The sequence below is a fragment of the Cygnus olor genome, chromosome 12 (assembly GCF_009769625.2).
Source record: "Cygnus olor isolate bCygOlo1 chromosome 12, bCygOlo1.pri.v2, whole genome shotgun sequence".
Lineage (NCBI taxonomy): Eukaryota > Metazoa > Chordata > Aves > Anseriformes > Anatidae > Cygnus > Cygnus olor.
In genome coordinates this window covers 13,795,227-13,819,745 of record NC_049180.1, presented here as the reverse complement: position 1 = coordinate 13,819,745, position 24,519 = coordinate 13,795,227, and the positions used below count along the sequence as shown (strand labels likewise).

The 24,519-nt window shown below is 42.9% G+C and overlaps 1 protein-coding gene across 5 annotated transcripts in view; it reads right to left on the bottom strand.

Annotated features, from left to right (window-relative positions):
• Positions 1 to 21,813, bottom strand: part of CBFB (core-binding factor subunit beta) — a 42,564-nt gene extending 20,751 nt beyond the window's left edge. Inside the window, exons 1-3 of one of the 5 annotated variants that reach the window (XM_040570941.1) lie at positions 21,545 to 21,813; positions 21,287 to 21,373; positions 16,872 to 16,988 (exon numbers count right to left, since the gene is read on the bottom strand). In XM_040570941.1, coding sequence (XP_040426875.1) covers positions 16,872 to 16,988; positions 21,287 to 21,373; positions 21,545 to 21,622 — 282 coding nt within the window. In that variant the 5' untranslated portion in view covers positions 21,623 to 21,813. The remainder of the gene's footprint in view (positions 1 to 16,871; positions 16,989 to 21,286; positions 21,374 to 21,544) is intronic. The other 4 variants (XM_040570940.1, XM_040570942.1, XM_040570943.1 and 1 more) reach the window with 4 other exon arrangements.
• Positions 21,814 to 24,519: the final 2,706 nt, after the last annotated feature.

Here is a 24,519-nt window from a genome sequence, read left to right as displayed (position 1 = left end):
TACATTACACATACACACAATGCTGAAAATAAAGTCGTCCCTTGTCTTTTTTAGTATTTGTGAAAGTCTTTTCAAAAGAAGCAACACCAGATGATCAAAACCCATCTCCTGCATCAATCTGTGCCTCGAACAGCAGCAAGGAATTGCAGCAAGGAGTTACGCACGAGCTTAAGGCCCTACAGCTAGATAAGTGATTTAAAACAGAAGCATTTCCCCCTTCTAAAGGCCAAGATTAATCTCCACAAAGAAACTGAACAAAAAGCAAACACAGCACTAAACAAGTCTGACACCCTACAGTTAATGAGACCTGTCTTAAAAAAAAAACCTCACGCAGCAAAATTACCCAAGTCATGAAGAAAAAAAAATCATCCTCTAGTAGTTATTTCACCCTACTTGGCAAGCCAAACCACTTGCAGAACAGAAGTTTGTCTATGCTGAATTGCCAGGGAGGCAAACCCTACGCGCAGGCCAGCACCCGTTCCAGACGTAAGGCTGCCGAGACATTCAAAATGCCAGTCTTCAGGAGCAGCCCCGCTCACCAGGGGAAATTTCACACAGTGTCTCCTCTAATCGCTCTGAATTCATCCTCTGGCAAACCCTCATCAGCAGACTGTAATTGATGTTTAGTGCTACGGTGCACTTCAAAGCACCCCGGCTGTGCCTGCCCGCTCAGCTCCACGCTCAGCAGCTAAGGGCACTCGAGCAGAAAAAGGGCAGGCCAGGAGATGCAGGAGGTGCAGCAGGACGGGAAGCCTGCCTTCCTCCTGCAGAGGCTGTCCAGGTAAAATTAAGCACTTAACGACATGAAAGGAAGAAGAAAAGCAACAGACAAATAACTCGAATCCAAATGGCAAACAAGCGACATTATTCACCAAATAAAATGCACATTTGTTCACTGAGCTTAATTTTTTACCACTCGCCACACTTCAGTATGGAATGCTCTGGATGTTTTAATTAGTACGATGTGCAGTAGCAGCACAATAACAAAGAAACAAAGGTGACTTCAAGCACATCATCTTTGTATCAGCTCCTCCTACAGGCTCTCCACAAAGGATATGCATTGTTTTTCTGTCCCTGTGCTCTCAGTCCAGCTGTCCCACCTATCCCTGCTGCAGGGCAGCACAAGGACCTGCCAGCCGAGGCCCTGGGAGCTGGGGAGGCAGAACCAGCATGAGTAAGACGTGGACTGCCAGGAAACCACCTCCTGCAGCCCTCCTTTCAAGATTAATCATTTCATACATGCTAGATACAACATCGCTCCCTTTCAGCACAGTCTTGGCTCATTCATCCCGCAAGAAATACAATGATGGTACGCACGTCATTTAAGTGATGCGTTTAATTGGTTTAGAAATGGAAGACAAAGATAGAGGGGCCACTAAAATCGAGAGCCATCCTCTTCTAAGAACGCAGAACAATTCAGCAAGAAAAAAGCACCATAAACCCAGCTACAGGTCTTTACAGACCTGACAACCTGCACTCTAACACTGCTTGTTTTTACAAAAAAAATTGCTGATCTCTGTTTAGGGTTTACCTTTCACTTACCTTCCCCAAACTTTTGGCCCAAAGCAGCAGAAACCAGGGAAATCAAAAAATTACATCAAAATTCCCAGAAATGACAACATTTAGCTCTGCAAGTTGCCCAGAAGGGACTTTTTTTTTTTGTTTGTTGTCTTGTTTTTTTGACTAGGAATATCAGGCTGTTACTGCCTGCCATGTTTCAACAGCGTTGTCCAATTACCCTGCAGCTGCCTGTGCAGTCCATGCAAGCTTTGGGTAACTCAGTGCAAGCAGAGGTAGCTCGGGCACAGCTATGAGGGCTCAGTGCCTCGAAGCCAGTACCTTGAGCACCACCTGAAGCCCAAGCACTGCTGGAAGTTTTCAGAAGTCAAGGGGGCACAAGGGGAAGGAGCTGACAGAAGGGATGTGATTCCTGATGCCTGCTATCTGCTCGAGGCACACCGAGCAGCAGCTGATAAAGCAGTTCGCCAGCCACAGGCAAGCAGCCTGACCTTTCGAGATAAAGCATAAGGTACCCTGCCCTTGCTCCTCAATCAGAGCCCTTAAAGCTTTACACCACTGGTTTCAGCAGGTCTTCGCTTCTACTAGCATCAAAACCCAGATAATGAATGTTTTTCACTTCTGACAGGGTGAATTTCTCAGCAAGCCATTTGAGTTGGAAGTTACCATATAATCATTCAAATTTAGTGTAATTCACACTGAAAGCTGCATGTGCCTGCGCATGAACTCTCTCATTACAACACATAATAAAACAAACTGGCGCTTTTTTCCTTTATTGTAGAGAAAGGAATTTAGACTCCTTTCCCCCCTCTCTTCTTTCTGGGGAATGGAAACCACCTAAGACTGAAGCCAAAACCGTTTAACCACACATTTCCTTCGTTTCAGATAAAGCCATGATGGTTCCCCCTCCATTTCCAAACTTAACAGAACATTAATAAATTACTGCCCTTGTCTACGATCGTGTGATGTTAGCACACTTCAAAATCCAGCACAAAGTTATCTTTTAAGAACTTTCAGAGCTCGGTTCTGAAAATTGCCTGATGACAACCACAGCAAGATGGCAAAGGAAAAAAGCCACCTGATTCCTATAAAGACCCTGATTCCCCCCTTAATATTACTGAACTATAAAACTTGGATTAAAACCAGATAAAAGGATGACTTTGCTAGAATAACTCTTTCAAGGCTTTGTTACTAACCCCAGATTAACTGCATTTATGTAATCTTATAAACCATTCCCGACCCATCTGGTACTTTCAATAAGAGCATTTCGAAGCCAGGCTTGTAAGACTCAGAATGCTAGATTTGGAGACCTAGGTAAATTGTCACATATTGAAATCCGCACTTTTTAGTAGCTTAAAGCAGCTGAATTTTTGTTCAGGTGGCTGTTACACAAAAATTTCATTTCACTTCAAGCTACATTTTCCACTTACAACTCCCACTATAAACCACCATGGCATTAGATTTTACTTTTTAAAAAAAAGAAAAGCAGACGTGTTACTTTGATGTTGGAAACAGGTTGGCTCTCAGCGTTCAAACACTGTTTGCTGCCCAAAAAGCCAGGAGGAATAGACATGCTTATCTCAGGGCAGATTACCTGGCTCGAGGACGAGCAACACCACAAACCCACACGATCTTGGGAAGATGCTGCACAAATCCGCTAGGCTCAACGTAGCTGAGCTGTGCTTGTGCTTTTTCAACTCACCAGCAGACCTCTGCGCCACACTTTCAACATGCAGCATCTCACCTTCCATTTCGTGCTCTTTGAAATGTTCTACGTTATTTTTCTTCACCTGAATTTGAATTAGTAACCTTCTCCTCCAACTGCAACTGAGAGTTAACTTTGCTGTTCCAAGAAAAAAAAAAAGCAGGGGCTTGGCTCAAGTAACACCACTCGTTCATACTGTAAAAGCCAAACTTGATTTGAATAAAGTGAAGCAGGCAAACAGCTTTTTTTCTCGTCATTGAGAACAGTTGAGTTGAGCACAAGACGTAAAACCTCAGTTTCACATCCTATTTTTGTCCTCTAGTAAATCCTTATCTCACAACACCCGGGTATTTAACTGATGCGATGCAGATACACTATCTGAACACTCCATCCATACATCCTGCAGTTACAGAAAATGTTCCTTCTCCCTAAAGCACCCCAGCCATTTCCTCCCCCAGACAGCACTCGGTTCTCACCACCCACTGACTAATGAATCAGCACACTGCAACAGCCGTACCACTGCCGGGACGGACTTCACCCCCCCCCCCCCCCAGGAAACACCAGTCCCCAGCCAAGTGGTGCCGTTCCCTCCCTTCTGTTTTCATTTTCCCAGCAGGCTGGAGCAAAAGGCATTCTTTCAGAAGCCACTGGGTCCTGACTCACCCTCTGCCTCGTCACACGGCTGCCCATTCATAACCGCTCACACGAGCCACGTACGTATGCTCCAGTCCCGATCCTTCCCCTGAATCATACCCGGCTTTGAAATATTTAAACAGCAGCCTCCCCAGTGACTTCACATATGAAACACTGACCACTAAAAAAGAAACAGCTGTAAACATTTACTCTGAGTACGAAAGGTGTTAAATGGGTTAAGACTAACCTCATTGTTTCAGCTTCTCACACCACCACCTCTGGATGCTGCTGAGTAAAAGGAGACTACCTAGTCAAAGAGGAAATCATACGTTCATCTTTTTCCTTTAACAGACGTCTCAAAGGAATACACAGACGTTTTTGTAAATAAAAGGCTGTGGTCTTGCCATACCAATTTGGCATGGCTGTTGAGTCAGTCTGCCCTCCCCAGACACCGTGACTCTCGCGTGAGCATCCTGATCAGAGGGCTTCAGAAAGGGAGCAGGGCAGGAGGGAAGCAGCAGCTGATGAAAGGCAAAAAACCACTATCTCAAGTTTTGCAATAGAACATATACACTAAAATCCTTAGCTATTTATTTAGGGAAAATGAACAGTTCCAATTTAGGAGCTAAATTGCTCGAGAACATCCAAAGTTGCAGTAGAAGCTGACATCTCCATACAAGGCTTCAGACTTAAAACACGAGCGATCAATAACTAAAAGAAACTAACAAAAAATAACCAAGTCAAGAATAGAGTTTACAGCAAGTGTCAGCATCGGTTCCTTTTGAAACAGAACCCCTGTGACAGAGCCCTGGGGCCAAAACAGTGAATGGAAACGGAGGAAAAAAAAATCCCATTTAAAGTCACCAGGAAAACAACACTTTTTGGTGCTTTTAATCTGAGAACTACAGACGCATCACTACAAACTGGAAGAGCTCATAAAAGCCAACAAATTTATATCAATCCTTACATCTATCACACTTCAAAGTGTATGATTATCGTGCCTTCAAACACAAAATGAAAATGTTTTCAGGTTACTTGGAAAGCTACATCTTGAAACGGTTTCCACCCTACAAAACCGAGGTTCTGTTCGAGTTCAGACTTCACACCGTTCTGTAAAAACAGAAAGGAAGTGATACTTCCTGACAAAACACGACTCTTTCCTAAAGAGCCCTACGTGGATGACCGAGCTGTGGCTTTCACGATGAATACAGCCCGTAGGTCCCTCAATGGTGGCACCCAAGTCACCGCAGGCCCTCAGCAGCTCATGCACAGATGCTGATGAGGGACCGCAGGGCGGTGGGCGCAGGACACCTCACACACCACCACCTCTCCACCTGCAGCCTGCTCCGATGACTCGGCTCTTCCTCATCCTCATCGTGCACATGAAGGTATTTCTCTTGTAGCTTCTGGCTGGGTAAGGAACCTGGGAAGAGGCTTGTAAGACTGGGAATGATCAGCCTATGGTAGGGCATGAAATATTCTCTGCAAAAAGCCCTTTTCAACTTCTTAACTTTACTCTTTCCTCTGTGTTAGCTACACACACCATAACAAACAGACAAAACGCAAGAAAGCCATCCCAGACATTAGTTTTTAGAATCTTTCTTTCCAGAAATTCTTAACATTCAAAAATGAAATAGAGCAACCCTATTTCATCAGCTATGACAAAGGTCAGTTCCTTAAGCAAAACAGAAATATTCAAACCGCTATGCTTGCTGAGTCTCAATCTAGACTGTTATGCTCAGAAAAAAAAATAAAATAGATTTCTAAATGCAGCCTTTCACACTTTTTTTTTTTGTTTAAGAACAAAAAGCAGTAGAAATACAAATACGCCGACTGTCAGGAACAAATTATCTTGAAGAAAAGAATTTGCTGAACTACAAACTATCCTATGGATTGCTAACAGTTTGTACGAGAATTTTAATAGCAACGAGAAAGAAGTAAAAATAGCTGAGCACAGGGCTAATTCATTTATTATTTGCATGGCTGTGTTGCACATAAGCAATTAAAATTGTTGCTAAGATCTTAAACCCCTGTATTTCCCCTTTTAGAGCAACATTCAATTTAGTTTGACAGTTACCGAAATATTGTTCATGCTACATTCAGGATTCAGAAGAATACAACTTTTTTTGGTGGTGTTGGTTGTGGGATTGTTTTAGCACAAATTTTAGACTCATAAATGTATTCCCCCCTCCCAAAGAAACTTATGAATTTACACATGCTAATGTCAAAGATGATTCAAGATGCAACCTGAAATATTAGCTTGAGGCATTTCGCAATCGAGAAAAAAAAGTATCTCAAAAAAACTCATTAAGTTCCACCGAAGAACACCCCAAGTACCTATTTTAGCTGTGCAGCTACAGCAGATGTGTTTGGACAACAAGTGACAGCATTCCCTTAGCATACTCCCTCAGGAAAGCAGGCACTCAGATTCAGAGCTGCAAAACCAGCTCAGAAAATGCTCACTGCAATTTCCAGTTTCAGATTAAAGCCTGATTGCCTGGCAGGATGCACTTGGGTCAATTCTAAGGTATGCATACATAAATCACCTGGGTTTCATCACAAACAGAACTCAAGTTTTGGGAAATGCCCATCTAGATACAAGCACAGCACCATCTGTTTTTACAAGCAAATTCAGGTAAAGAAATTCAGGTACGGACCCCTGCTAACACCATCTTGGGAGCAGTGTCAGAGCTGTGACAAAGCCTCTCTCAACACGCTTTCTATAGCACTGAAATGCTACAGCGACGATTTTTGGTTTGGTTTCTCTAAGTTAAAAAAATAAAAGTAGAAAGTTATTTTTTCACTTTACAGGGGAGCTAGAATTTACAAGTCACTTCAAGTCACTTCTATAAAAATGATCTTTTTTGTTTTGTGTAATTAGCTAAACTACGGAACCATGACTCTGTTTCCAAAGCAGATCAACACTTCATTAAATGATGCAGGTTACTATTTCAGCTAACTAAATAACAAGTTGTAACTAAAAACAGGCATGAATCATTAATGATGTCAGAACAACAAATGTGATTAAAATCTGTGGAGACCTCAGCATTTTTTCCCTGGATTAAGATCACTGGTCAGTACTTATGCTTAAAAGTTAGCATAGAAAAATCTAACATGCTATTGTACAGAAATGATACTTGTTTAATAACGTATCTGCAGACACGGTTCATCTTTCCAAAATATTGTAGTTGCTGGACTGAGCAGGAAATACACACTACACTTGACCAAAACTACCCCCCAAAAACCACCCTAATACAAAGCAAAAAACAGGTGGCTTCTTTTTTTTGCAGTGTTGCTACAAAAAAGCCTCATGCTTCCCAACATTAAATGTTTCATGCTCAGACTCTGTGCGCCTTCGAATAGGCAAAACCAACCACAGAGCTGGAACTCAGAATCAGCAAAAATGCAAGGAGCAGAACATAGGGATAATCTGAAAGGCAAATATGTGGTGGGGTTTTCCCGTGAAAATTTACAGGGTCTTTCATCATTACATCTGGATTTTACATCTCCTCTCCCAAAAGGGCATGTATTAAAAAAGTCCCTTTTTTTAATGGCAACATTTAACAAGAATGTTGTTGCAGCAAAACGTTGCAAAGAGACCACTGCTGTTTTGTTTCTCCAAGAATGCATACACGTAACTGAGAAACTCTCCTGCTCACAAAACCAGTTCACTAACAGGGACACACACTGTTCTCTGCCACGTTGACAGAATATATTTTCGGGACACAAATTTCAAAATTGGTTGGGAAATTAGTTCTTTTCAAGCTTTCAGAAAATAGTATAACAAAAGCCAGTTATAGCTAGAAATTCCAAAGAGGAGTTAGAAAGAGAGGTTTATCTAAAACACGTTATTTACATCATGCCACTTGTGTGCAAATAAACAGTCTCTTAAACCTGTGTTTTTAAACTGAGAATTTGAAATGTGTAATGAGAGTGTACTCAACCAGAAAAATACCTGATTTTGACAATAAGGGCAAGCAACTAATAAAAACCGCCTGGGAACTGACCTGAGCAAGAGAGGGGAAAGGAAAATTGCCCTTTCTGCATTCATTTTGTTCTTGAGCACTTTGACAGCCTCCCCCTTAAGCAGGAGACATGTCTGGAAAAACTGAGAAAGTCCCACAAACTGTACAAATAAACTGCATTAAACCAGAACTTACTGGGGAAAGAAAAGAAAAAAAGCACAAAGACAGACCAGATGTCCCCTTTTTAAAATAATTAAACAATAGAAGAACTGGCACACCCACAAAAAAGAACTTGAACACGAGTAAGAGGTACTACTTCTGATCCTTTCTAGCTAAAGCTAACATGCAAAGCGAGAAGAGCAAGGCTATTTGACAGACAAGACATAAGACCTTCTTGTGTTGAGTGAGGCTGTCCTTTGGTCCTTATCCTTCAAAGCTGCTCTGAAGGAGCTGCAGCACCCACAGCACTTGAAATCCTTGGCTTTTTTTTTTTTCCTGAAACTAATCCAAGCATCAAAATGCAGTAACAGTGATGACACTATCTGGCCTTTCATCTACCCCCAAAATTGGCTTGAGAAATGTTCATCACTTCCGAAGGAAAGAGACAAAAAAAAAGAAAAGATGGGCACATAAACTGGTAGGTGAAGAAAAAAAGAATAAAGAAAAAGATGTTACAAATATTAGAAAAAAGTTAGAAATCCTTGAAGTTTGACTCATTTTGCTGTACTTTCCTAACCACAAACATAACTGAATCAGGTTCTTTCACAGAAATTAGGCATATACAGCAAGAAGCGCAGTCAAGGACTAATGCATGAACATTTATTCAACAAGTAGTACAGCATCGAGCCTTAAAATAACGCAAGCTAGTCATTTTTGGTTTTTGCATAACATAACTACTTAGCTCCCATCACCCAATAAAATTTTATAGTGTCAAAGTTATTCTGTAGAAAATGATCAGCTTCTGCAGAGAATCATCGTTAGCAATGGCTTGGAATTTCCTTTAGCAAAGTAACACTTGCAGATATATTCTCAATAGCAAGTTCTCCAAACAGCAAAATCCTTACAAAATCTATAAAATTCAGTTAAAGATGGTGAATAATGTAACCGTACCTTTGGTAAGTCAAAACACAACTTCAATTCTCCCAGCACAAGACCAAGAAAGGACAGAACCAACAGTCCATGGGAGAGGTGAACTGATTCAAACCCTTATGCACTATTTATTTTTGCTCCCTATAGGCCACCTACTGATTCTTTTTCTTTAAGTTCAAAAAAAAAATCATAGCTGACATGAGTTGTACTTCCTCAAAAGCCTGAGCCTCAAGTTCCAGATACCAGAACAGAGTTAAAAAAAATCATACTGCTTCTCTGAATGCTCTGTCAAGAAAGTGCCATCCTGTGTGTTCCACAAGGTTTGTTGCAAGCCCCTTGAAGTGATTAGAAATATCAGCTTTCTCGTCTGCTGTAACTAAACACCCAAGTTCTCCTTGATGGAAACCCACCAGGCTACCAGGTTTTACAGTCGCATCGCAGGGTACCGTGCTCTGATTCCCCTTGTTGGGAGCATCCGGATACAAGATGACTGCCCACTGCTCCCATACCCAAGGGGAAATAGTTGCCCTCAACATCCAAAAAAAATAACGACAACCAGAGAAGCATTCAGGCTTTATGAAGAAATCCCCAAACGCTCTTTAGCAGCATGAGAAAAAATACACTACCATAGTTGTTTTATTTTGTCTAGACGCTTTCCTGCTTGAGCTTTCCCATTCTTAAGCATTCTCTAGGCTTATATTAGTTTTCCAAAAAGAAAACAAAAAAAGCCCAATATTGCCTCTACCAAAGAATGTGGGCTTTCCTTCCCCCCCCACTTCCATTTTTTAAAGGAATACACTGGCTGGAAGGAAGCTAAAATTTCTTCTCATCACCTCGGATCTGTTTCGTCAATATTCACTGCTCCTCGGTCACTATCAAGAAAATTTCATGAGGACATCATGATTCTATGATGCTGTGACATGAAGGCTCCCACTTACTCTCCCATAGCTGCTTTCTTCCCTAGATTTCAGACCTTTAATTATTTGAAATCTGTGACAGACACCATTTTGTCCTCAGTCACTCTATTTCAATAGAAAATTCATGTTTCACAACCCTTACTTGAAAAATTATGACAGATTTAAGAACTTTTCATGACACTTTCCGTAGATTTTGTGCTCCGCATTTATACCAGATGAACAGATAAAACAAGCTGCAAGGAGTCCCACAAGGTAGAGCTGTGGCCTGCAACAGTTTAAGCTCAGTATCTTAAATACAAAAAGAATGCAGAATTTCTGCACAGACTCCTCAAATAGCTATAATTTCGATTTTATGTACAAGCCTATATATTAACGTGACACAGAAAATATATGGATAAAACATCTGCGGATCAACTGTTCCCCAGAATATGACCTGCTTATTAATACTCACATGTGCTTGGAACAACAACCTTGCATGAGAAAAAGTCCTTATTTTATCTATATTATTGTCACAGTACATATTTCACCAGGCCAACTTGCTAAACGTCAAATATGCAATTAAGCAAGCTAATTAGCTCATTTTGTTACTTGTGCTTAGGACAATAAAGCTTGAAGAAACACTTCAGTAACTTTGCAAAAAATGAGAGTTTCTTGTAGCTAGTGTTTAATCATCTTATTGAGTATTTCTTTGAGACTGAGGTATTAAGTGATTTTTCACAAAGAAACAGACATCTTCAACAGCGATGCTCGTCTTTTTCTCATTCATTTAAAAGAAGAGCAGAGAAGCATAATGTTAACAGCTTTGTTTAGTAAGTGGAGACTGATATGCAAACAAGAGGATTCAACAATCCAAATGTCTGGATTTCTTCCAATGTCTATGCTGCAGGGATCTTAAGTACTGCTTTCATCCACGCTACACTCATCTGTCCTTATGTATCACCACCGGTTCCCAAAAGCAAAGTTTAGCTCACTAACTTGCCCTGGTTTTGTTTCTCTTCTGGGAAGCTCTAGGAGGATGGTATGAGTAATTTTGATGTCTTGTCTATACAACTCTAATGGATGCATTTAGACCTCTGGAAAAAGCTTGAGGTTTATATATAAAGTATGACTGAATAACTGCTTCTACGCCATGTAATAAAAGCTAATCAAAAAAAGGTTTACTGATGGCAGATCTTAAGGACTTGGGACCTACAGAGAGAGCTGATAGGCAGGCACCACAAATGGCACAAACATGTTTTAAGTGTGGTTCATAAGCACTGCTTCAAAATGGCACAAGCGTGTCATGTACCAGAATGGATGAACAAGGCTGCATACGGTGACAGAAGTATTTGGAGGACAGGGGGAGAGAAAGGATTAAGGGGAAAAGGCTGTGGATACTTGTCACATGAGAGATGCCTGCTGTGACTCATGCTCTAATGGAGGAGAGCACCCTAGGATAAATCAGTCTTCAGGAACAACTGTCTAAACCTCAGCCCGTGGCTGCCTGCCAGCACAGGACAATATGTACCTAACAAGCTAGGAGCTCTAAAGATTCCTCTTCCCCAAAAAAACAAGCTCCTAACTGTTAACAGTATGAACTGGATGCAGATAGAGCCATCTCCCAGTTTTGAAGGAAAATAAAGAACAAATATGGATGTTGTGACTACTCAGCTTCAACAAGAGCCTCAATTTGGTAGCTCTGCTCTATGCAACAGCAGGTCATAAAGAACACCACCTCAACGTATCTAGATAAAACAAGGATGTTTCACTCTCTGCTAAAGAAAAAGGCTATAGACACACAAACAAACTGACATATCTGGGGAGGGAGAAAGAGAGGAACCTGAGCAGTCTCTGCTAAAATAAAAAAGATCTTAAACACACCATTATAAAATCTAAAAACAAAAGCATCTACTAGAAATATTTACGCAGATCATACACACAATCCTGTAGAAAATTGATCAAGGGGACCGTGTAGGAAAGTGGATTCTTACCTACTAAGGCTTTACAGGACCCCTGACACACAACTCCAATAAACAAGCAAGCTGTTTTGTCAGGCTGAACATGAACTGGTTACCAGACCAACCCCATGTACCTGCTGTCAGAACAAACACACACTGACTTTCTTGTTCAACGCCTACAGAAGAAGCCTGAGAGCCATAAGTGAGTATCAGTGATGGGGGCTTCGTCAGGGCTCCACTCAGATGTCCCCTGCTCAGTGTTCCTGTGCTAAATTGAAAATAAGCCAGAGGAGTAATCCTGCATTATTCTACTAAAACAAAGGGAGAGATCAGTAGCTGAACGGGCTTGATATTTGAGCCTAAAATATTGCTATCCTAACCCACTAAGGCATTAGGGGCTAGCCTGAAGATCAGTCAGGGACTGTACAAAGCCATGCGAGGATCCTCAGCTCCTGAGCTTTCACCTGTGAAGCAGCAAGGCTGCTCTGCAGTCCTGCAGGACAGTTCCTGGGAAGCTGACCATCCTCACCAGATGGCCTCACATACTAAGAGAGGAGCCACACGAATGTGCACAGTACTGCTTAAATGCTGGCATTCGCTACGTTTTTACCTGTCACGCCTTACATGCCCCCACGTAGAAATGGCTCCCTGAACTTTGGTTAGGTGACACCCAGCTCTTCAGAACTAGAGGACTGGCCAGTGCCTGAGACAGACACCTGTGCAATAATTCAAAGGAGCATTAAATTACTACAGACAGGCAAAATGACAAAGTCTTGATGACTTATCTCATGGCTGAGACGGTGGCACACTACAACTTGAACTTCAATTAGTATGATGGCTCTAGCACAAGCTTTTTCCCCTCATTTCCTAGCATCTAGTGCATCAACATTTCAGAAAAAAAAAAGTTAAAGCCCCTTTTTTCCAGGGAGCACATACAGCAACTACCCCAGTGGTGAGAACATTTTAGATGGCAAAAATGCAAAAGTCACAGCTACTAGTGGGCTGAAAATACAGCAACTTAAGGAACACAGCTCTTTAGCACTACAGTGGGGTAAAAACTGAGAGCTGAAACCGTAAGATAGTTTCCCTTATTTGTTCAGAAGCGTACAAAAAAGTTGCTACTCCAACTTGGTTTGAATGAATTAGTATTTCAGCGAAATTCTTCAAATAGAGGTGTGGACCAAAGAAACCTCTGATTCAATGCAGGTTAGCAGAGGTATTCAGGCATTTCTCATAAATTAAGCTTTCATCTTCCAAGCAAATCCTGCTGGGTACACCACGATCCTATGTTTGACTAGAAATTGCATTTGCTCAAGAAACAGAGCAGTCAATATGTCATCCCAATCATCTGCCAAAGTTTATTGCTGACGTCAGAAGAAAAAGTTACTGTGGGGACAAGTGCTATTTATCAAGCCACATAACTAATTCTAGTGAAAGAAGGGAGCAAGTGCAAAACGAGCACTGTTGACTGCCATTTAAATTTAGTTTTTACTCAAATACACCACTTCTCTTACTCATTATATTTCTGTAACTGCTGTGGTGTCTGCAGTGTGACAGAAATCCCAGGTTTTATGATTCATCCAAGCAATTAAAATCAACTTCAAGCTACGTAAATTTCCTACTTAGGACAGAAAAATAGCACATGAGGAGAAACTCAGCACCGTCAGGAAGAAAACTGAAGTCCAGTATTCTTTACTTATGGCTGGAACAGAGTTAACAGCCTAGGGAGTAGAAAGCCCAACTACATCTCGCATGTGGTGTACCAGGTACCCCAAATCGACTTCAAGCCTGTCTGACGCGCTGTGCTCCGGAATCGTGGAGTTCGTCGTGTATGGCACTAAAATAAGCCTGTGCTGAAGATTCTGGTTTATGAGCAGCTGCTGCTGAGCAGCAGACAGGAAGTTCAGCTGCATTAGAAATGAGATGGAGAAGAGTATTAGAAAGGGGAGGGGAAGTAGAACAACTTCACACACTTCATCGGCGCGGTAACCGATATTTAAACAATAAAAGAACATCTGAGAACTAATGCACTTTGAGGCAAGAAAGGCCAGAGCTACATATAAGACGTGGAAAAATGAAAGAAAAAACAGGGGTATTTTATCTTACTGTAAAACGAATGCAAAATGAATGATGAAAAAAATTAATCTCACAGTTCTTAACAAAACAAGGGGACAATGAGATTTCAGCCAACAGATGATGCTACTACACCACCTGCCTCTGCATTTCTTAGAAACATTTTTTTGTGTGTTCTTAAAGGAAAAAAAAAGAAAGAAATGGATGCTACCTGACGATACACAGGACCAGGAAACCTCAGTACAATTCGGGTATCCAGACAGAGGACACGCTCTCAATTTGACACTCCCCACCCCACACAAGGCTGTAACGAAATAGCATCCTACAATTCCTACAGTCCAGGAATCTAGGGAGCAATTTTTACTGGTCTGTACTCTTTTGCTATGACAAACCTGAAGAAAAACCACGCTAAAATACACAATTACTTTTGCTAATAAACAAAGAGAACACACGATATTAAAAGATTCAGCTCAATATTTCTACTCATTTTAAACTTAAGTGAACACTTTGCTGTTCTATTTTTGAATTAATGAAGACTGGGTATCCAGTAGTGGCCTACCCAACCATCATGAACACCGGAAACATTAAAAGTCAAATAAAGCATAGGAAAAATCCCCGTGTTAAAAAATATCAGGCTGAAAAACCTCAAGCCTACAAAGGAAATATTTACAGAGTCCTGACTTTTCACGTGGATTCACAAGGGTGTTTCTCTTTCTAAAATTCAGTCATCTAAGAAAGCAATCCCAGCAGATGCCACGCTGGTAAATTCGTCAATATGTACAAAGCTGCTTGGGCACAACAGTGACACGCTCAAACTCTGGATAAACTATTTTGGGCCATCACTTGCTTGGCCAAACAGTGAAGTAGAATTCCAGAATAAAAATATTCTAGTGCTGGTAAGTTTATCTGCATTCTAGATCTCAAACTAATGCCTAAAAAAATAATTAACTGACAGCTCCCCCCATAGCCTTTTTTATTCATATAATTAAAAACATGCCTTGCTGGCTTAAGTCCAGTGATGAACAAACACATATTATGCACTGCCTCAAGAATCAAAGCTCATAAAACAATGTTGCACAGAGCTACAGAAATCACATGGCGTTAAGAGACTGCCGAAGCCTATGAAAGAAATTCTTAATAAAGCCAAGCTACAGAAATCTACAGAGAACAAAAAAATCTCAGACCATTCAACTGATAAAACACTTAACTGTTTCTGTTGATAACGTAAGCAGCTCTCTCCCGTTCTGCTTGCTCCTCTTCTGAAGTTATGGGAGTGGCTTACTTTCAGGCGAGTTTAATTTTGTGCAGAGCCTGCGTTCACACGTGATTTACAATAGTAAAGCCTGATTACAATGGCAAATTTGTGATTTGCTTGTCCTGGAGCGTAACGCTAATCCCATTTATTAGTGTGTCCACCTCCAGCCTCTTCTTGGATGAAAGACTCTGAACAATTTAGCAAAGCACTCTAGAATTTACTGTAAACAGACATAAAACAGGGAGTGGCACACATGAACGAGACTCCTGCTCTATTCTAATATGCAGCTTATCTGCCCAGTTCTTACCTGATTAAGACAGCACAAGGAAATGGATGAAATAGTTCAGTACTTTAAGAATTCATTCAGAGAAAATAAAGTTAAAAATATATAGGAGTAAATAAAATTATTTTTGAACTGGCAAGAAGAAAGACCTCAGTCTTCTTACACATTACAAGAAAAATTCCTCATTCAATTGTGAGCCAGAATCAATATTTTTCAGTAAGAGCCAGATTCAGTTCAGCTTCCTTAGCAAAGCAGTCGGTGCCCAGCATAGCCAACTTCACTCCTTCTCCCCCAGTTTGTCAAACTTCTGGAAGCCTCACAGGACTGAACGGAAAACAATTTTTTTCCAAAAAAACTCATTAAGTTGAATTCCAAATACCATATCTGCCCTCAGGAATTTTTTTTTCTTCCAACCAGGTTTTCCCCACTATAGGAAATATTTATCTTCCTACCTAGCAGCAGTTAAAAGATGCAAAATACCGTTAACCCTGAACAAGCTTCAAATATTTCCTCCAGCCCGTTAGATCTGGTAATGTTAGCCGCTACTCATTACAAGATTGGGCAAAAACTTTTAGGCAGAAGCCAGAACTTAATAGTCTATTAAAATCTTTAAAGTCAAAGAGCTATAGAGAAATTAGCCTGAACCTAAAAGGCCGAGTGCTTAAGTGCTGGTCCAAACCTACTGAGGTCAGCAGAAAGTCTCCTATTGACTTCAGTGATCTTTGGATCAGTTCCAAGGCATCTAGAGCAGTATAGGTAAGAGACAGCACCTACATTTCTAAAGGTATGTTTTTCCTGTAAGACAAAACCAATTATAAGCGATTTCAGTAACTTCATTTTAACTGACCAGACTAAGCAAGGTTTCTGGCTTTAATTCTAATACAGCTTCACAGTAATATCACTGTCATTAAGGAACTCCTGCTTTCAGTGTCAGTCCACGGGACAACCACCTCAGAAAGAAATAAAACGTCACAAATCAATTTTGAAAGCAATGCTTATTCTGTATTACCACTTATGGTGAAAGTGAGGGGGGAAAAAAAAAAGACTCATTCCACTCGACACCACGTTGACTGCTTGCTGTGTCAACTGGCAACCTAAGACCCACTGAAGTAATGAGGTCAGAAAGCAGATGTTCGTTAACCCACCACAACTGGGCGGCCAACGTCTGATTTCTGTACCATTCTAGAAGTACACCATTAACAATTTAAGCTGCTCCCAAAATTTTAACGTAGCATGACCGAAGAAAGTTCTGTTCTTCAAAATAATGAAAAGCCGCCAGGACCAACCACGTGTTTCCCTCCAAAAATATTAACATGCTTTAAAACAATGTTAATATTTATACCAGTATTGTACTGGCTTGCAGTTGCACTCACAGACTACCTACATGCACCAAGATGGGAATTATTAGTAATTTCGCATCATACACACAGCCCATACTAATCAGACCACAAACACAGCATAAACATTTCTTTCAGTGGCAGCAATTTCCTTCTTACCTTGCCTCCTTCTCTTTCAAAGTCGACATACTCCCGGGTCGGTGTCTGTCGCTGCTCCCCCTGCCAGCTGGCCGGAAAAAACTGGAGAGACAGATTGGTTCCTGTGGCCACAAAAGCCTTTTAGAAAAATCAATACAAACAGGATCAGGGAGCAAGACATTACATAAATTATGCAGGCAGTCATTTATTTTTACATCAGTTTATGTCTTAAGCCAGGCAGCATAGAGAATACTTAAAGTCAAAAACATGCACTCATCATTTTTCTTAAGTATTAAGTTACAAACATCTGATTCCATTTTGACAACATTTGCCATTGGCTGCTTCGGATATAAAATACAACATGGAATCAATACTTCTTTCAAATCAGTTTTGCTGACATTAGAATCTGTCATTTCGGTTCTGTCTGGATACCCTACAACAATTTAGTATCTAAAACATTAAAAATTGCCTATGCTTTTTAAAGAGCTTGCATATCCCTAAAAAGAAGTCGTTCTAGAGGAAAATGAACTCCAGAGACCTGTTACCAGGGACAACTTTTTTTTGCAAGGAAAGGAGTCGTTTATTCTCAGAATACACTTGCACCTCGACGAATGGTTATCTGACCTGAAAAGCAGATATTCCTATTGCATTGTCTGCAGGCAAGCCTCAATACAGCTCTGTTAAACTTCCCAGGACAAAGTCCTGCTGTCACATTAAGAAAGTGGTGAGATCCAGGGTGGTGCATCAGGGAGAACACATTGGAATAGGAATTCAGGAATTCCTCTCAGCTGCAGCCCTTTGTAAAGTCATTAGAGGGACTAACTCAACCGTATTGGAAAAAGCATGCACTGCTCTCAAGTAAATATTTCCTATGGCTTCAAATGAAAATAAGATTCAGTTTTCTTTAAGAACTCTGTATTTATTTGTACATCTTACCAGCTCCAAGCAGCGAACAGCATGCCAACTTCTAGATGTGGAAGCAAAAATCTATTTTTTTCCCCAATCTGATTCACAGTGTTTCCCTTCTCTGATACACTACACTGTGCCCTGCAAGCATGTGAATACCAGAACACACTGCCAGAACACAACTCTGCTCAAAATCCCAGGGTCAAACATGTTTTGTTGCAATCAAATCACACTGTATTGATTACCATGATCACTTAGATTTAAATGGTCATTAATCCAGAATATATTTTTTTCTTAAAAGCTACACAGATACTACCCGAATAGTTGGATTTTCCCGACAAGCAGATTCCTTTCAAGCAAAACAGAATAGAGCAGCTCTGTCATATAAATATAACTGTGCTGCTGCCTATGACACAATAGCTCTACATGTTATTTAAGATAGTTCCGGTCATGTACTGCAACACTGTCACAGGATTAATACCTCCCATTTTGAAAGTAGAAGTGCTTTGTCTCGACTTTCTTCCCCCCCACCAAGGGAGACCAATGCACCGCAATCAAGTTTCATCCCAGGCTATTTTTTTTTATTTTTATTTTTGTTAATTGCCGGCTAAACCTATTCTTGACATCATTAAAAATGAAGAATCCGTCCTGCTCGTACTGAAGGGATACCATACTGGTGCATTAACATTTCTTTGCAGTATGATACCCTGAGACATTTCAATCAAGGTAACAGAAGCTTCATCAGGGATACACTTGCACAAAAAGCACCAAAACTGCCAGGGGCTGCAGATCATTAGCATCCAGCTTGCTTCTCTTATCCCCTTCACTACTCTAAGTTACTACTCTATCTACATACAAACTACCCTCCCATCTCCCAGCATCTTTAGCAAATACATCTCTTGCACTCCTCAATTCATGCCAGGTGCCCAGGAGTGCAACCTCTGCAGCCCTCTGGACTGCTCCAGCACCCGTGGGTCCGGAGGATACCGGGCCAGAACTTCCCTCGCTTTCTGGGAAACTGAGCAAGGCAGAGAAGCACTCGATCCTTCCCACCCCCTGCATCTAAGCTTGTGCTGGAGGACCGTGAAAAAGCATGGGAATAATATTAGCAAAAAAAAAAAAGAGAAAAGAAAATGAAAGTAGACAAATTCCCACATCCTCTTGGAGTCATACAGGCAACATTTAGACCACCAGCTCTTTAAAAGCTGCATGGAAAACTTACTCTCTTGATCTCTGAAGCCTGCTTTCTCCCTTTGTAAAGATAAAACCACCCGATTAAAATACCATGTGTGAAAGTCATTGGTCAATACTTAAAAACTGAAGAATAGTAACCACAGAGAGCTACCCTGGACCCAGAATTTTCCTTAAGGTAAGGAATAAAATAGCAATTATCATCATCACATTACTACTTTGATAATAAACTTGAAATTAGTGAAATTGTAGTTTGCTATACAGAGCCTTTTAAAGCTCTGTCTGAAATGCTAAAAAGCTTATCATGTAGCACCAGGGTGATCTGACCTACATCTAGACAACATAAACACAAGCAAGTGCCTTCCAACCAAGCGCAGTTAGGAAGCCTCTGAAAACAAATTGCAAATACAAAGCTATTTTCAAGTTACCAAAGCCATTTAACACCAGCAAGACAGCAATCTTAGTATTCCACAGTTACTTTTTCCATTAATACTGGTCATTATTTTCCTTGCTCAATCAAGAGCTATTTAATCGAAGTAACCAGCAACCTATTGCCAGTTCTACGTTAAATCCTTAAGCTGTTCTCTGCCTTTTTTTTTTTGTCTGCTTAAAAATATGTAAGGTCATTTACAAAGGCTCCCTTTGGAGATAAAAGAATAAATCCTTGATGTCTGGAAAAACATTCAAGAACAGAAAAAAAAAGTACAATTGCTAGCTCTTTTTAACATCAGTCATTACACACACTACGTTTCCAAATAAACCCGACTGCTTGTGCCCTGTTCACAGAACAAAACCAGATGTTTCAGATCAAGAAATGTACAGGCTGTTTTATAATTAAGTAGATGAAAAAATATGTAGAACAGACATTGCTGGTGGCTTCCAAGGGATGAAGTTCTGGCAGGGAAAGACAGCAGGCTTAGAAGTACAAAGGTGAACCTACAGCGATTTCCCATTTATAGAAATAACTGTGTATGTGGCATTAGAAAGCTAGTTATAAGCTAAACGTCCTTTGTTTGTTTGTTTTCTAAGGGAAGGAATCAAGTATATGCTGCACTTTCACCTGTTCAGGAACTTCAAATGCTTGCAGACTTTTGTTTTCCTTACCTACCCATTGTTTCCCTGGTGACTTTTTAAAGGGAGCAAACAATGAAAAATGAATGTAAAAACGCACTAAAATAAGGGAGACTGACAACAGGAGGCCTCTCATAAAATAGTATTACAGGTTCTGACCCCACAGATAGGTAAGATCTAGGTAAAATAAAGTTACTTAGTACAAGGTAAGGATATCCTTTTACACAGAAATGCAAATAAACAGGATCGTCTGTGGTAATTAGTATTCAATTATATTTCGGTACGGTTGTGCATAAAGGATTTCATTGTGAGCTGACTAGTAATACCTAGGTGATCTCTGAGGTCTTGTCCAACCCAAACGACACTACGACCCATGCTGAGGGAAATGACAGAATCGCCATAAAACCAAACTAGGTGAAAGTAGGGGTTACTTCTGCGGGAAGGGAACTTTTACCTTCTTTTCTTGCTATCTTTTAAACAAAAATAGAGGTTACTTCTGCATTTTGAGAGCAGTTAAGAGTTAACAGCCTCACAGAACCGCTACACCATGCCGATCTTACAGAAGGAACATATAGCAGAAAGCAAACCAGGAAATAGCCAGTCACTTCTCAACTGCTGCGAGCCGCACTTCGTCTCACGCTTTAATTCAGCAGAGCCCGTACTAACCCTAATGAATGAGAGAAAACAGGGCTCAAGTTGCCACTTTCAAAGCCTAATTTTGAGAGTGTTTGCTTGAGCTCGCGGACACCACGCAGCTCATTTGGAGACTTTTAGCTAGTGCCTTTGGACGATTTCAGCTCCGAAAATTAGTGTTTCCTCAGAGAATAAGAATTAAAATCTGAAAGTGAAGGCTCCACGGGCTCCTCGTTTGCATCCCCTGAGGGGAATCCTCGCTCTGCTGTGAAGCCCGCGCCGCAGCGTTTGTTATTTAGAGGAAAAAGGGGGGGGGGGGGGGGGGGGGGGGGGGGAACAACCAAAGCACAACTTTCGGGCAAAGGGCCGGCCGAGGAGCAAGCAGAGCCCCATCCCCGCCCGCCACACCCAGCAAGGAGCCTCTGGGCTAAATTGCTTCGGCGCCTTCCTCCTCTCCTCCTCCTCCTCGGAGCTCTCCCGAAACTTTTCGGGGAGGCACCGCCGCGGTCCCAGCCCGGGGGGAGCCCCGGGGACCCCCACAGCGCCCCGAGGGGACCCCAAACCCACCCCGGGGACCCCCCACAGCACCTCGGGGACCCCCCAAACGCCCCCCGGGACCCCCCAGCTCCACTTACGATCTCGGAACGGCCGTCCCGGCAGGCGTTTTGGAAGCGGGCCTGCCTCTCCTCGTGGGGCCGGTCCCTGAAGCCGGTGTATTTAATCTGCGGGGCACAGGGCGCTCAATCAGGGGGGGGGAACCGGCGGTAAGATAAGGGGCAGCGCGGCGCACAGACTGCGCTACCACCCCCGGTCCCCATGAGGAAAGTTTCCCCTCGGTGAGGCCAGCCTCCCCCGCAGCCTTCCTCCCTCCTTCCCTCCCTCCTCTGCCTCACCTCGCACTCGCGGCTCAGCTTCCTGAAGAACTCCTCGTTCTCGAACTTGCTCCGCTGGTCGGGGACGACCCGCGGCATGGTGGTGGGGCCGCCGGCTGCCCTTCCTCCTCCTCCTCCTCCTCCTCCTCCTCCTCCCTCCGTCCCTCCTCCTCTTCCCTGTCCCAGCCCCAGCGCTACGCCTCGCCCTTTGTTAGCCCCCAGCCGGCGCCCCCCCTCCCTTCTTCTTCTTCTCCTCCTCCTCCTCCTCCTCCTCCTCCCCCCGCCGCGCGCGCACAGCCACCGCCCGCCCCCGCCCCCTCCCCTCCGACTTCCTCCCCGCCCCGCCAACTCCGGCCGGGCACAGCCGCGCCATTCACAACTCCGCCGCTGCCACTGCGCCTGCGCTGCTGCTGGTGCTGCTCCTGCTGCTCCTGCTGCTGCTCCTGCCGCTGCTGCGCGTCGGGGGCTCGCGCGCCGCCCGCTGAGGCGGGAAAGGGGAAACGCGAGGGGAGGAGGGGTGATGTCGACCCCCCCTCCCCGAGGGCGAGGGGAGCCGCCTCGCTCCCCTTTTTTTCGCTAATGCGGCTTCTTGAGATGGTTTCCGGCTTCCTGCTTCGAGGGGAGCAGCATCAGAGCTGCTGAGGGAGGGCGGGATGGCACCCTCAGTGCCCTTCAGCCCCCTCAGCCCTCCTCAGCTCCCCTCAGTCACCTCCACTCCCCCTCAGCCCCCCGCAGTCCTCCTTCAACCCAATGGTGGGTGCTGCCCCCTCAGGGACACCAGGAATCGTGGAATCATTAGGGTTGGAAAAGCCCTCCAAGATCACCTGGTCCAACGACCACCATCACCCACTGAACCATGTCCAACCTTGAACACCCCCAGGGACGGTGACGCCTCCACCTCCTTGGGCAACCCGTCCCAACACCAGACTGCTCTTTCTGAGAAGAAATGTCTCCTCATTTCCAACCTGAACCTCCCCGGCGTAACTCGAGGCCATTCCCTCTAGTCCTATCACTGGTTACCTGCGAGAAGAGGCTGACCTCCAGCTCCTCACAGCTTCATCTTACGCAGTTGCAGAGAGCAATACGGTCTCCCCTGAGCCTCCTCTTCTCCAGGCTGAACACCCCCAGTGCCCTCAGTTGCTCCTCACAGGACTTGTGTCCCAGGCCCTTCACCAGCTTCGTAGCCCTTCTCTGGACATGCTCCAGGGCCTCGATGTCCTTCTTGTAGTGAGAGGCCCAAAGCTGAACACAGTACTCGAGGTGCGACCTCACCAGAGTACAGGGGGACGATCACCTCCCCGGTCCTGCTGGCTGCACTATTCCTGATACAAGCCAGGGAGTGCCAAGCAGGGCTGTGCCCTGCACCTGCTGTCCCATTTGGGTCAGGAGAAGGGAGAGGTGGCCATGTCACAGCCCCGGGGGGGTGAGTGTGGAGGGGGTACCCCTCAACCTCACCCCATGAGGGGGCTCCCCTCATGGCTGCTGAGAGCCCAACAGCCAGCACAAGGGTCCGTTGGCACCTGGCTTGGCCAAAAGGGTGGCCCCAAGGCTGTACCCCACCACTGTCAATGGAAACAAACCCCTTCCTGCTTCCTTGCTGCTTTACAAAACACAAAATTGCAGGGGCTGCATCAGCCCCCTTGCCTGTGCAAGGGCTACAGGGAACGAGCGCTGCCTGAGCAGGGCGTGGATGTGGGCGAGGGGCCTGCTTGGGGAAGAGAGGAGGTGCCCACTGCTCGACAGCCCGCAGCGGGGATGCTCAGTGCCTTTGAAATCCTGGCATTGACCTAGAGCAAAAAGCCCAGCATTTCACCTCACATACATGTCAAAAACACAGCCCTGAGACTGCAACTTAACTCCTCTTCCTCCCAAACAAGTGTTCTGCAGGACCTGATTCAATCAGGGAGCCTGGCTGGACGTGCGTCACTGATCCCTAAACCTTTTTATTCCATCCATATCCTAATGATAATTTTTTCCTACAATCTTTCCTTGCTTTTTAGCAGTGTCGTAAGGGTAGGTGCACATGCCAAAAAACAATTGGATAGTACAATGTCTATTGCCAGCATAAAAATATTAGAGCGTATTAGATCTTTTGATAAAGAAATGAGGTTTTCTAATCTCTCAGTATTACAAGCTTAACTTTACACGTACTCATGCAAATTGAAAGAGGGCAATACTAAGGTTAGCCAGAAGGCATGATGTGAATCAAGTACTAGCAAATTAACAAAAAATGAGGGAAGCGTCTGTATTCCTTAACTATTTGTATACAGACTTCATAAAAAAAAGAAGGTTTTTTTTCTAAATGTAGAAAATATTCGTCAGGAAGTTTAATACATTTGTGATCAGTGGAATCTGCAGATTTAGGCAATAACTCCAGATGTGTTAAAGCTGTATCTTCCCATTTTCACTTTGTTACTCTAATGCAGATATGCATGTACATTCAGAAGTTAAAAGCACTAAAAGAACTGTTTAAAAACATTTCTTCAATAATAACCTAATCTGAAAAGAAGCTGCACTGAGACCGAAAACATAGATATGTAATGTATTATCTTGATTAATATAGATTAATACCAACCCTTAAGCAAAATTCTCATGAATGTCAGGCATATTTAGAGGTCCCCCCAAAAGAATTTTTTTTTTTAAAAAAAATCCATATCTATTCATCTTACAGCAAGATCAATACCAAGTGCGTAGACCTGCAGGAGAGCTGCCAAGTTCATGAGGTAGAAATCTGCTTCCTTAACCTCTAGTAATCTTTCATTACTCGCTAGTACATCGCACAGCTCCTGCCCCCCCAACACCAACTGAACACTGAACATGCCTTTTTCCAAACAACATTTAAAAAAAAAATTTATGAAGGTCAAAAGCAAGATGAGTGTTTGTAAACCCCTAAAATAAGAAATGGGAGTCATAATCACTTAACAAGTTGTGTGGTGTTTTTTTTTTTTCCTTTTATTTTTTCCTTTTTTTTTTTTTTCCTTGGTCCATATTTTTCA